Source organism: Microtus pennsylvanicus, chromosome 4 (genome assembly GCF_037038515.1).
Source record: "Microtus pennsylvanicus isolate mMicPen1 chromosome 4, mMicPen1.hap1, whole genome shotgun sequence".
Classification (NCBI taxonomy): Eukaryota; Metazoa; Chordata; class Mammalia; order Rodentia; family Cricetidae; genus Microtus; species Microtus pennsylvanicus.
In genome coordinates, this window is record NC_134582.1 from 44,856,237 (window position 1) to 44,869,157 (window position 12,921).

The following is a 12,921-nucleotide window of genomic DNA, read 5'->3' on the forward strand; positions in this document are numbered from 1 at the left end:
GACCTAAAGCAACTTGAAGAGGAAAGGGTTTATTTCATCTTCCACTTGATAGTCTGTCATCAGGGAAGCTAAGGCTGGAACTTGAAGCAGAAACTAGAGGAATGCTGCTTCCTGGCCTCTTACCACTGACTTGATCAGCTACCTTTCTTAAACATCCCAGGTCTACCTGCCTAGGGATGGCACAATTCACAGTAGCAGTTAGGAGTATGCTACGCAGACATGACCACAGGCCAGTCTGATCTGAGAAATTCTTCAGTTGAGGTTCCCTCTTTCCTGGTGACTGTAGGTTTTGGTTGCGTTTACAACTGAGGCTATGACAGACAGATTGCTGGGAATCTGATTTTTTTCTTCTTCTTTAGTTGGACTCAGAGTTAACAGCCCGGCATGAGTTACAAGTAGAAATGAAAAAGATGGAAAATGACTTTGAGCAGAAACTTCAGGATCTGCAAGGAGAAAAGAATGCACTGGATTCTGAAAAGCAGCAGATTGCTACAGAAAAACAAGATCTAGAAGCGGAGGTGTCAAAGCTGACCGGAGAGGTAATGTGTGAGCAGGACTGCAGCTGCCTTCCATAGCTCAGCTGTGCTGGTCATGGGTTCCCTCTGCTAGGGAAGAGCAGCTGGATCATCAGGTAGATGGTGTGTTTTAACAGTCATTTAATGGTTTTAGTCTTGCTTTGGGAGTATGGTATTATAAGACAAAACATTTAGATACAGATATAGAAGATTGTAAAGAAAGATTAAAGTTACTTATGGCAGAATCCAGAACTGACCTATGCATTTGGGAGTCAACAGTAAGCTCTTGGCTTATTTGCCCATCCAACTTAGTTTATGCTTCTGTGACACCTTCACTCTCTTTTCTCTGCAATTAAAAAAATGTAGACAACCTACGGTAGTGCTAACTTGATCATTTGTATAGTTGTGGGATTAACTGTATAGCACATACTTCAGTTAGCACCCTAAAACTAAACTGAATTCTAGTTTTACTCTACTCCTAAGTAGCAGTGTGACTTTGAGAAGAATCATGTACTCTGACCTCTCAATCCATCTATGGTTAAACAGAACTTTGGGTTAAGTGCTTTTCTAGGTCCTTGCACCTCTAGTAGTCACTGAAGTGGGGTGAGAAGTACTAATTCTGTGTTGCTTTAGGTTGCCAAGCTGTCAAAAGAACTAGAAGATGCCAAGAAGGAAATGGCTTCTCTCTCTGCTGTGGCTGTTGCTCCTTCTGTTTCTAGCAGTGCTGCTGTTCCCCCTGCCCCGCCTCTGCCTGGTGACCCTGGCACTGTTACTCCACCTCCCCCACCCCCACCTCCTCTTCCTGGAGGTACCTTTCCACCTCCTCCCCCTCCTTTGCCTGGAGGTGCTGATATACCCGCTCCCCCTCCTTTGCCTGGAGGTGCTGCCATCCCCCCACCTCCTCCTTTGCCTGGAGGTGTTAGTATACCAGCTCCCCCTCCTTTGCCTGGCGTCCCCCCACCTCCTCCTTTGCCTGGAGGTGTTAGTATACCAGCTCCCCCTCCTTTGCCTGGCGTCCCCCCACCTCCTCCTTTGCCTGGAGGTTCTAGTATACCAGCTCCCCCTCCTTTGCCTGGCGTCCCCCCACCTCCTCCCTTGCCTGGAGGACCAGGACTGCCTCCTCCCCCTCCCCCTCTTCCTGGAGGCCCTGGCATTCCTCCTCCACCTGGAATGGGCGTGCCTCCACCTCCCCCCTTTGGGTTTGGGATTCCTGCAGCCCCGGTTCTACCATTTGGATTAACCCCTAAAAAAGTTTATAAGCCAGAGGTGCAGCTCCGGAGGCCAAACTGGTCCAAGGTAAGTTTTTCTACAGCATAAAATCTTAAACTACTTTTCTTAACGTATTTTTGTGTGTGGGTAGGCTACCCACTTTTAGGGCTTATATCTGACCTTAAAGTTCTACTTGTGTTTATGTTTATACAACATCTCTATTTGAGATATTACCACAGGAAGATTTGTGTGGTAATGAATATATCTTAATGAAAGTCAGCCTATCTTAATACATTTGACTTTTCTGTGGTAAAATGAGCACTATGGTAGTTTGACAGCTGTCACTTCACTAGGGTGCACATGACTGAAATTATGCTTGTGCAGCCCATGGTGTGTTTGTGACCCCTGTGGTTGGGTTCAACATAGCCAGATTTGTGGGGGAAATGTAGAGCAAGGAACATTGGGAATCAGGCTTTAATGCTTGTGAAACTAGAAAATTTGGGATTAGGAGGAAGATCAGCATAACTGATTCTGATTCTTGACTAGTTACCAGTAAACTTACCAGGAGCATTGTCTCCTGCTTCCCTTTGAAGGGCACAGCTACTGTCTGTGTGCTAAGTTAATCCCAGGCTAGTCAACATTGCTGATAATAAGAGTCACTTTTCTAACACAGGGAGTTAAAGTTCAGCCCAGTAGCTCTTACTACCTGTCTGTTTATACAGTTTGTGGCTGAGGACCTTTCCCAGGACTGCTTCTGGACAAAGGTGAAAGAAGACCGCTTTGAGAACAACGAACTTTTTGCCAAACTTACCCTTGCCTTCTCTGCCCAGACCAAACGTGAGTGCTCTCCTTAGTTCCAGACAGGGAGAGCTTTTCCCTTCCCTGGTGAGGGTAGAAGGGGGTTGGGAATAGGAGACATTGATTTTTCCATTCCAAGGAAAAGATAATGTTTTTGTTATTATGGGGCTGGGAAAGAGAATTGCTGCTTGTAAGTATTTTGCGGCAGTATACCAACAAGGATCCAAGGTTCTAAATACTCAGCTTAGGCTCATTTTAATAGTTCTCTTGAATGAATTATGGTTCTGTCTTAAAGTGTTGTTCCTAGACCAGAGTATTTAATTAGTAGGGTCAGCGAGTGCCTTGAACAGGTTGGGTGACTGAGCTACAACTATCTATAATGACCAAGTTCTATCTGTAATTCCTGTTTTGTTTCTTTTCAATATCTGATGCATTTTCCTCCTGGCCTTGGTTCCTGCAGCTTCCAAAGGTAAGAATGCAAAAGAGCCTTTTAGTTGAGTCAGTTATTAGTATTGAGTATCAGAGAAAAAGATTAAAGATTAAATAAGTGTAAAGGGATTTCTCGTTAGAAGATGGAAATTTGCTAGTCTTCCTCTCCCTCCTCCCCCAGTCTACATTCTCACTTCATCTTGTTGTGATCAGCAAGGAGTCTTTTTATCATAGATTCTGTTGGTTCTGCCTTTTAAGTTCTTGGGAACATACCCAGTAGTTAAATTTTATTTTCATCTTTATTAAAAGCAGTATTCTAGTTAGGTTTAGACCAAATTCATCTTGATTCTACAGCTTGTTACTGTTGTTACAGGAGTCAGAGCATGGACAACAGCAGGTCGCTGGCCAGTCTGCTGCTCCTGCCTAGCTTTGGGCTTCAGGAGGAGCCTTTGGAGGGACCTGTAATCCCTTCCCCAACAACAGAGGGTGTTTGCCATTTCCCTGTGACTTTCTTCTGTCCACTAGGTGGCACTCACCCAATTGTATCTTTATTAGTATTCACAAATCTTTTGCTCTTGCTGTTTTTTGAGACAGGGTCTTAGCACTGACTGGCCTGCAGCCTCATTTGGAAGTTCTGCTTCTGTGTCCTGAGTGCTGGGGTTACAGGTTTGCAACACTATGCCCAGATAATGTTAGGGAATTTTATAGCTTCTGCCACTTAAACTTCTAGAAACGAGATTGTGAGAGCTCAACTGGCTTCCCCTGTTCAGCGAGTCTCTTGGCCGAAAGATGTCTGTTCTGTCTGTTTCTAAAGTTTAGTAGACCCAGAGGTGCTGTCCACTCACCTGTTGGGTGGTTTTTTTTTTTTTTTTAACCTTTCCTTACTAGCTTATCCTGGATTTTGAGGAGGGTGAGGCTGTTAGCACAAAGCATTTGGGAAGTTCCTTGTGATCTAAAATCACAAATCTACCTAATACCTGGGTTTTAAGGACTCTGACTTATATGATAATTAAGGAATCTGACTTATGATAATGTGCTACATGTATTTTGTGTTGTTACCTCTCTCACAGTGGTAGAAAGTGAGCCTGTATTATCCTTTCTCGAACTTTGACATATTGAGGTCTACAGAATCTGATATAATGCCAAGGTTTTGTTGCCACAGAAAGCTCCAGAGTCTTCAGTCCTTCTCAGTCTCCCGTATTTCAGTCTCTTAAGATTCTGTGTATTTTTTATTCTGTCTTCCAACTAAGTTCTCAAAAATACTTCATAGTACTCTCTAGAACTGATGGTCTGTTCCTAGAACAACATTGTGTGTTAGTCCTCTACTTCCCTCAATACTGCTTTTCCTTTTGGTCTCTCCTGCTTTCTTCGGTCCTCCTCACCCCAGAGGACCTAGAGATGGGGTAGTGCCCTTTATGTTCTCTGTCATCTCTTTCAGACCCTTCTCCTTTTCTCTTTACTAGAAACTAATGATTTGGAATCTGATACCAGTTTGTATCACCCACTTCCCTTTGTGTTCCATCTATTGATACTATAAGTTATTCTTGAGTTCTCACAAAATGAGTTCCTGACTGTTCCGTTCCTGACTGTGCTACTTCTAATTTAACTTTCCACAACATCATTCTTTTTTTAGGAATTACTTGGTGAGTGTATGGATATGTGCATGCCACAGTGTACATATGGACATCACAGGACAGCATTTAGGAGCCAGTTCTCTTCTTCCACCATGTAGGTCCCTTACCAAACTCAGGTCATCAGGCTTGGTGGCAGTTGCTCTACCCACTGAGCCATCTCCCAGCCCTGATTTCCCCCAGTTCCTATATGAAGGGTCACGATGAACCCTTAAGATTCTTACTGCATACGTCTCTCAGTTCCTTTACTCTTTCTCACCTTTCCTGTGCACATGATAAATACCTGTAGCCCTTCCACTAGCTTAGTGTTCTACCACCTATGTTGGTCCTATGTGCTCTGTCGACCCCACATTTACAAAACTGAAGATCAAACCTGGGACCTCACACAGGTAGTTGTTTCCACCAACAGCACATCTCCAGCCCACTTTCTTGTCTTTAGTATTGTGACCCCAGCAGTCCTCCAGGCACACTGGCACTTCCAGCCTGTCTCACCTCTTGGTGACTGCACCCCTCACCTAAACTCTATGGCTAAATGTAATAATCATTTCTGGGTCTCTCATTTCCTCATGGTTTGTAAAACCATGATCCTTTTTGATTCCACCTTGTCCACACTGGATCTGCAGTGTGTATTTCTGACTTACTGGAAGAGACCACACGCTACCCTTCCCTGCCTTGGTCCTTTCTTCTCTTAGCTTCTCAAATAGTAAGTATTCTTGTTTTTGTCTCGTTGTCTGTTGCTGCTCATTATATTGCTTGGTCTTTGAAACTTCTAGATAGTTGTGTCCTAAGTATTTTTTATTTATTTATTTATTTTTTGATTTGGCTTAGCTGGTTTTTGATACGGGGTGTCATGTTTCCCATGCTGACCTTGAATTCAGTAACCTAGTCAACCTGCAGCCCAGGTTGACCTCAAATGCAATATCTTTTTGATTCTTCTCAAGAGCTGGTGTTATAGGATGGCAGGTGCCACCACACTGACCTTTCAGCGTTTCTGGGTTTTTGTTTTGTTTTGTTTTCCAATTTTTATTCTTTTATTACATGTATTTTGTATGGGCAGAGATACAACACACAGATTTGCGGTGCACTTTGGGAAGTCAGAGGACCGCCTAAAAGAGCTGATTCTCACCATCATGGGGATCTGGGAGGATCTAAGTCAGTCTCCAGGCTTGGTGACAAGCACCATTAGCTACTGAGCCATCTCACCAGCTTCCTTTAAACATTTCTAATCTTCTCAGGTTTGTACTTTTCTAAATTGCTGTCTTCACACCTTTTCTCTCAAAGGCCCAGCATTCCCTAGAGAAAATTGAAGCAATCAGAATGTGAACTTTCAAAGCTTGTACCACTGTGTTGCTTATTTTCTGTTGTTTCTGTTACTGTGATCCTATCTAAAGGCAGTTCCTGAATGACTAACCATCATTGCCACAATGTACAGAATACACTGAAACTCTAAAACAGAACAATCTCCCTTCTTCCTGTGGTAACCACGATTAACCAAGCCTTTTATATGCCTATGTTATTCACATAATTAATTTAGATTCGGTTCATGTGAATAAAAAAGGGAAACATCAAACAGAATTTTGTTGGAAAATTAAGGACCAACTATAGTAATAGCATGTATATACTTTTTAGTATAGCAAATTGATTCCACATGGTAAATACTATTCTATATTTTGTGTAACATCCTTTTATCATCTCTTGATATTATTATATATAAATTTGCTTTATTTCTTTTTTAAAGTTTTGTGTTATCTATTGAATTATTTCAAGTGGACAGTTGTGTTCTGTCATGAATAATAAAAACTTTATATATAACTAATCCTTTATTGAGAATTTTGTTTCAGTATTCTGTTTTACAAACGTGACTACAGGAAAAATCCTATTCATCTTTGTATACTTTATATTTCTGCACAGTGGTATCTGAAAGGTGACATTCTTTTCACCTCATATCACTGGGTTTATAAGATTATATCAATTCATACCTCTGCCAAAAATAAGAAATTATTAAAATTTCTGATGAGGTAAAATATATCTTGTTTTAATCTGTTTACTCATAAAATTGCACCAGAGGTTTTCCCTCATACATCTCAGCCCTTTCCTTTGCACAGTGAGGTCGGTGTTTTGAACTTCTGGGTCTGTTACTTTCTCTACTCTGTTTCCTTTGCAATCACTATCTTTGGCACAGTCGAACATAATCTCTGATTCTTAGTTTGATAACTTTCTACGGTCTTTTGCTGCTATTTTTGGTTGAGTTGTGTTTTATCCTCTTTATTTAGGTACCAATATCAGACAGGAGGATCTGCTGCTTTCTTACAGAGATTAAAAGCTAAACTAGGAGGGAATTTTGCAAATTTTGCTTGAAGGCTGCTGTTCTAGGTTCCAGGGAGCAATTACTGGTTAAGATTTAAGGGAAGGTAAAGATAGTTTAGCTTTAATTCCTTCTAAAGTGCAGGAATCTGAGAATCTGTATGCAGCAGTGCCCTTCTCCTTTTCGCCACGAGATGGCACATGAACCCCTCTTATTTTTGATGTGTCATTGTTACGGCCTGGTTGTGATGCAGTCACGTTAGAGAGCGGCCCTGCTGCTTTTGTCAAATACAAACTGCTTCTGATGCTGCCCTCTGCCGACCAGGAGGCTCATTTGGCAGGCTGATCAGTAAAATTAGAGCAAGATGCTGCCTGTCAGATTTTACTGTGTTGCAGAGGGATCTTGTCTCCTGATGCAGTTAGTATCTTGGTTCCTTTGATTTTTGAAGCTATTATTTTTAAGAGTAATATCGTTGTTTCTTTGGGGGGGTCCTAAGGCTGGACAGTGTTTGCTTTCTAGTCTAATGGCTTCGTGAGATCATATCCTTCCTTGCAGTGGACTTAAAGGGAGACTTGTTTCAGTGAATTTGGTAGTTCTCTAGATATATGAGTGATTGTATTATAACATTGATAATCAATTTCTGTCACAGTTTTTACTGAAGAGCTACTTCGAACATGTTTGAACTTACCACACTGATTATATATTGTATTTTTAAAAACTCCTTACTGTCTCAAGATAATTCCATTTTTATAGTTTGTTTCTATTTAAACTCTGGTATGTGACTATATTAAAGTATTAGAGATAAGCCTAAATTGAAACCATTATTTAAACCCAGATTATCATCTAACATGAATTTCAAAAAAGTTTTTAAGGGCTGGAGAGAGAGTTTAGCGGTTAAGCACTGACTGCTCTTCCAGAGGACCCGGGTTCAATTCCTAGCACCCACATGGCAGCTCCCAGCTCTCTGTAATCCCAGTTACAGGGGCCTGACAGCCAAGGCAAAAACACAAATGCACGTAAGATAAAAATAAAAAAAAATAAATAAATTTTGAAAGACCTTTTAAATGTATTTTTTGATACTTTGATCTTCTAGTTTGAGGCTCAGTATACCTTAAGCTTCTTCCATCTTAATGCCATTATTATATATTTAAATGTCCACTCTTGCTATTCTGTCTCAAACTTTAGTGTGCATAAAGATTTAATGAGGGGTGTGTTGAAGTGAATACTCTGGGCTCTACTCCCAGAGACTATAAGTAGTAAGTACTGTAGAACATGCATTCTAGCACATACTCTGTGTTTGGTAGTAAGTACTGTAGAACATGCATTCTAGCACATACTCTGTGTTTGGTAGTAAGTACTGTAGAACATGCATTCTAGCACATACTCTGTGTTTGGCTCTACTTCCAGAGACTATAAGTAGTAAGTACTGTAGAACATGCATTCTATCTAGCACATACTCTGTGTTTGGCTTGGTGCATTTCTTCAGTGTCTATTTCATTTTCTGCTCTGTCTTCCCACTGTCTACCACAGTGTAGAAGCTGCTTTCCACCTTTTCTTTTAGTAGCATTTCATTGTCTGTGTCAGAACAGCTGTACATGCTTTATCCTTGTCCTTAAGGGGATGGTAAGAAATTTGTCTAGAGGCATTATCTCAGAGGCCCCTGCTTTTGTAGAATTCTTTTCTTGCCATCCTTCCATCAGATCCCAATAGCATCATTGTAGAAGAATGTTTTGGAGTTCCCTGGAGTCAGTAAAGTAGCTGGAAACTTTTGATTAGAGATTGACGAGATTGGGGAGATGGATGCCATCACCTGTGTGAAACAAGAGAAATCCAGATGGACCATGCTGGTTTGAGCACTCTCTTGCTGTAGAGACCTGGTGTTGGAGAGCAGAGATGTAATCATGAGAAAGAACAGTGTCTCCAGTCAGTGGGGTAGCAGAATGGGGCACTCTAGCTACCTGCTAGATCTCAAAGCTGCTCTGGTGTGCTTTGGGAAAACACACTGATCTGAAGAACCCTTAAGCTTGTGCTCTTTAAGAATTCTTTAGTCTGAAGCAAATTGCTTGCTGTTACTGGACCAGTCTTAGCAACAAGTTTGGAGAGTGTTTCTATTGGATTGCTCTGGGGCTTTTGTTGGTGCTTTTATCTGTCTGTCAGCATGGGTAGCACGGACATTTCAGTCTGAAGGTCCTGTGAGACAACCTCATTCCTACCCAGCATTTTTTCCCTGTCTTCCCATTCCCACTTCTAAAAATCATCATTTTTTTATTCTTAATTCTATTTCAGGTTTTAAAAATGCAATTATAAGCAAATACAAATATGAATTTTGTCCTTCCTGCATTAACCAAAAGATAATTCTATGCTGTCTTATACCTTGATGCTATGTCTTCAGTACTCTTTATGTAAAAATCTTAGTCGCTTAAATCCTAAGTTTATTATAAACACAAGACTATAACAAAAATAGAGAACTATTTTTAAAATGCTGGTGACATTATCCCACTTGCTCCAGCTTTGGTCTCTTGTTCTCTGTACATTCTCTTATGTAACACACTGTCTTCTGAGTAGCTGCCCACACCAACTATATAAATGAACAACTCATCTTAGGGCCTTACAGCCATCATAGCATGGAAACGAGAGACCAAAGTTTTCTGCAGGAGGACTTCCAGATTATCACACACTCCAGATGTAGTGTGGTGCTCCAGGGAAAGGGCTAGTGCTTCTTACTGTTTTCTTGCTTTTATCTCAGTTTGTTCCCTTAAAAAAAAAATTGTTCTTTCAGGATTTCATTCCACATATCTAAGATAGTGCGCTTTGGTATAATTTCCTTCACCACCCTCTCTTATCCCTTTCTGCTGAATTCTTTGTCCTCCTTCTTCCCAACAAGGCCCCTTCTATTTTTATGTCTTTCTGTTTGGGGCTCTTTAATTAGAGTTCCTATGTGAACATTTGGCCTTAAGATTAATTGCTCTAGAATGTAAGTGTCCTAAAATTGAACTACCTTACCCATAATCAAGAACAATGTTTGTGACATGTAGTTCATGGGGAAGCAAGAAACAAATTATGAGTTCCCTTCTTAGAGCTGTTTTACACGGGGATATGTAGAAATAAAAGGTCAGGTGTCAGGATACTATTAAGAACACTAGACATTTGCTTTTTGAGACAGTTTCTCTGTATCAGTTCTGGATGTCTGGGAACTATAGATAAGCTGCCTCTACCTCCCAGTGCTGTGATGAAAGGTGTGAAAAATGCTAGATTTTTGTTCTAACTAGATTTTTCCTGCAAATTTACTATAATGTAACATTTTTATAATGAGAAAAGAATTTGAAGAAAAATTGACTTGTTCAGGGTGCTTGAACAAGGCGTTTCCAGAAGTGCTTGGGTGCCGTAACTGTCTACAGAGCAGAGTTTGACAAAACAGGCAATAGCGTTTGCTTCATTGTCCCTACTGATCCTGGCTTAAGTTAGCTTTTCATTGAAAAAAAAAATCAGACTACAACATAACAAGCTTCCTTTTTCTTGAAGATCTCCTGGGGCAAGGGTATCCCATTTAAAACGAAGGGAGCCTTTTCTTCAAAGTGGAATGGAACTATTTCTCCCTCCTGTAATTCCAACTCTTAAGAATCAGGTTTTTCTTTTAATCTACTAGATTAAGTGTTTGTGTGTGTGTGTGTACATTCCTATCTATTGTCGAAAACTGTAAAAAGTCTTTCCAAAAAGACTGTTCCCATTTTTCTTTTCTGATTGCAGTTTCCATTTCAGCCACGGTGTGTGCGCAGTTGAGCCATTTTGGCTCAAGTTCCAGATTGTGAGGTCAGAGACTAGGGATTGGAGGAGAAGATCAGGTGACTTTCAGTAAGCTGATGACGGTCCTGCCGCTCATCCCCTCCCTTTCTCCACCCTTTCCTGGCTCCCAGCTCTGGAACAAAGAAGGAAAAAAAACAGCAATATGATGAAAACCAGCAGCTGCTGCTGCAGACCCAGGCTGGGGGCTGGGTGTTTACTCCATCTGTCTCTTTGTTTTGTTTCTACCCCATTGCTTCCCTTCCCCTGAGGCCTGAATAAAACAGTATTTCTAGAATCCTTTGTTCCAGAGTGGTGTAGAAATCTGCAGTTTGCTCCATATTTAGGTGTGTGTAGGTGAAAATGGCAGAGATAAAATTACCCTGCAGCACCTAAAAAAAAGACGCAGCTGCCTGCCTTCCTTGTTCTGTTTTAGGCAGGCTGCCTATTTACTGTCAGATAAGGCGCCTCTCCATTTCTGCAATGCCTTCTGTGTGTTAGCTTAGGTTATGTCTAACTACAGAATTAACACATCCTTTGCTTATTAAAATCTCAAAGGACGTGAATACCACACTGTAACCTGAGGTCTGCTGGGTTCAGGATCTCGCACTTGCTGAGAGGCTGTGAGTGGGCAAGAAGGCAGCCTGTATTCTGGGGTGATTGTGCTGCCGTTTAGCTGTTCTTTGCTTTTCACCAGTGAGCAGGGTCCTGGTTTCTTCTCAAATACATGTCAAGGGGAAAAGGAGATGTAGGGCAATATATAGGTTAAAATAGAATTTAGAAATAGTCCAGCCAGTACTAACTATGGACTTCACAAATTCTGATAGAAACAAACTATAAAATGCCTGGCATTTAATACAAAATTAATTATGATGATGATATGTTGGGTATTTTGAAAGTCAGTCTTTTAGAGCTGCATACTGAAATGTTTACAGATCTATATGACTGGGATTTCTAGGTGGGCAGGATTTCTAAGAATTGCTACAGTGAGTTATTGTTGGAGTAGCTTTATTATCTTACTCTATTTGGGGGATATTTAATTATTTTTCCCATAATCTTTTGAGAAAGGAAAAGTGCTTTGTCCATAATACCTTGTTTTTTATGCCTTTTTACTCACCCTAGCCTACTGTCCCCTTGCATTGTCCTGTCCTAACCCTTCACTGACTTGCAGAATCCTTGCTTGGGGAGGTACCTGTCCTCCCAGTTCCTGTCCACCACGCCCAAGCAGAGCTTTTCTCCACACTCCCTGAGTCACTGTTCTGGGTGTGATGGGAAAGGATCTGTGGAAACTTAGTGACTATAGTATCTGAGTGACCAAGGGATTTGTGCAGTACCCAAATCCTAACTGCTTTTCTGCTTCTTCTCGGCATTGTCTCTGCGCCTTCTGCCCAACTCTCAGTATCTGCTTCTTAGGTGTGCTGACTGCCTTTATCTTTGTCCTTTGAATTTATCTATTTCTGCAGGTTTGTCTTACTCACTTTTGACAGCTTGCACTTCTGTAATGACCTATCTGTGTGGGGTTTAACAGATGAGTGATGAGTATGTTTCTGGTCAAGAGGTCAGTGACGATCCTGCTGGGTAACTGCTGTTGATTTGGCTTGCTGTTTCCCCTACTGTGGTACATACTTGTAAATTGCTTCAAAGTGCTAGGTTTTTCTCATGCAGATTTAACTATAAAGGATATAAACTGAAAATTCTCTCTGTGGATAGTATCTTATTAACACATGACTGAACTCCCATCTTCTCAGAATCAGGTCATGTGGAGCCTTAATAGATGGCCTATTCTGTGGGGAAGCGTCCTTAGTGGTTCAACGTCTTGTGTTACCATCACAGGATTTTGTTACAGTGTCTCATGGGTCTCATAAGATATTCTAGTTTTTTCAAATATGCCTGGGACATTATGATTCTTTTACAAAGGTCCTATTTCGTGAAAGAGATTATAGTGGTACCACCTGTCTCACTCTGTAAACCAGAGTATCATTGAGATGGTGCTGAGCCCTTCTGCCTTCTCTCTCCTGCTAGGATTACAGGTGTGCACCCACACAGCTTGCTCTCTACCTGAGTTTTTGCCCCAGTGCTTGTGATCACATCCAGGGCCTCAAGTATGTTAGGCCCCAAATTTTGTGCTTGACTCTGACTTTTAAAAAATGCCTGTGGTACTTGTGTGCTGATGTGTTTATGTACTCCCACTGTCTCACAGGAGACAGTGGATAAGTAGCACGTGTACTTGGAAACCATTAGTGATGGAGGCTCA

The 12,921-nt window shown here is 41.2% G+C and overlaps 1 protein-coding gene across 3 annotated transcripts in view; it reads left to right on the plus strand.

Annotated features, from left to right (window-relative positions):
• Diaph1 (diaphanous related formin 1) overlaps window positions 1–12,921 on the plus strand; it is a 95,866-nt gene that overhangs the window by 39,396 nt on the left and 43,549 nt on the right. For all 3 annotated transcript variants that reach the window (XM_075968925.1, XM_075968923.1, XM_075968924.1), the window contains 4 exons: window positions 360–539; window positions 1,149–1,811; window positions 2,447–2,561; window positions 2,983–2,991. In XM_075968925.1, coding sequence (XP_075825040.1) covers window positions 360–539; window positions 1,149–1,811; window positions 2,447–2,561; window positions 2,983–2,991 — 967 coding nt within the window. The remainder of the gene's footprint in view (window positions 1–359; window positions 540–1,148; window positions 1,812–2,446; window positions 2,562–2,982; window positions 2,992–12,921) is intronic.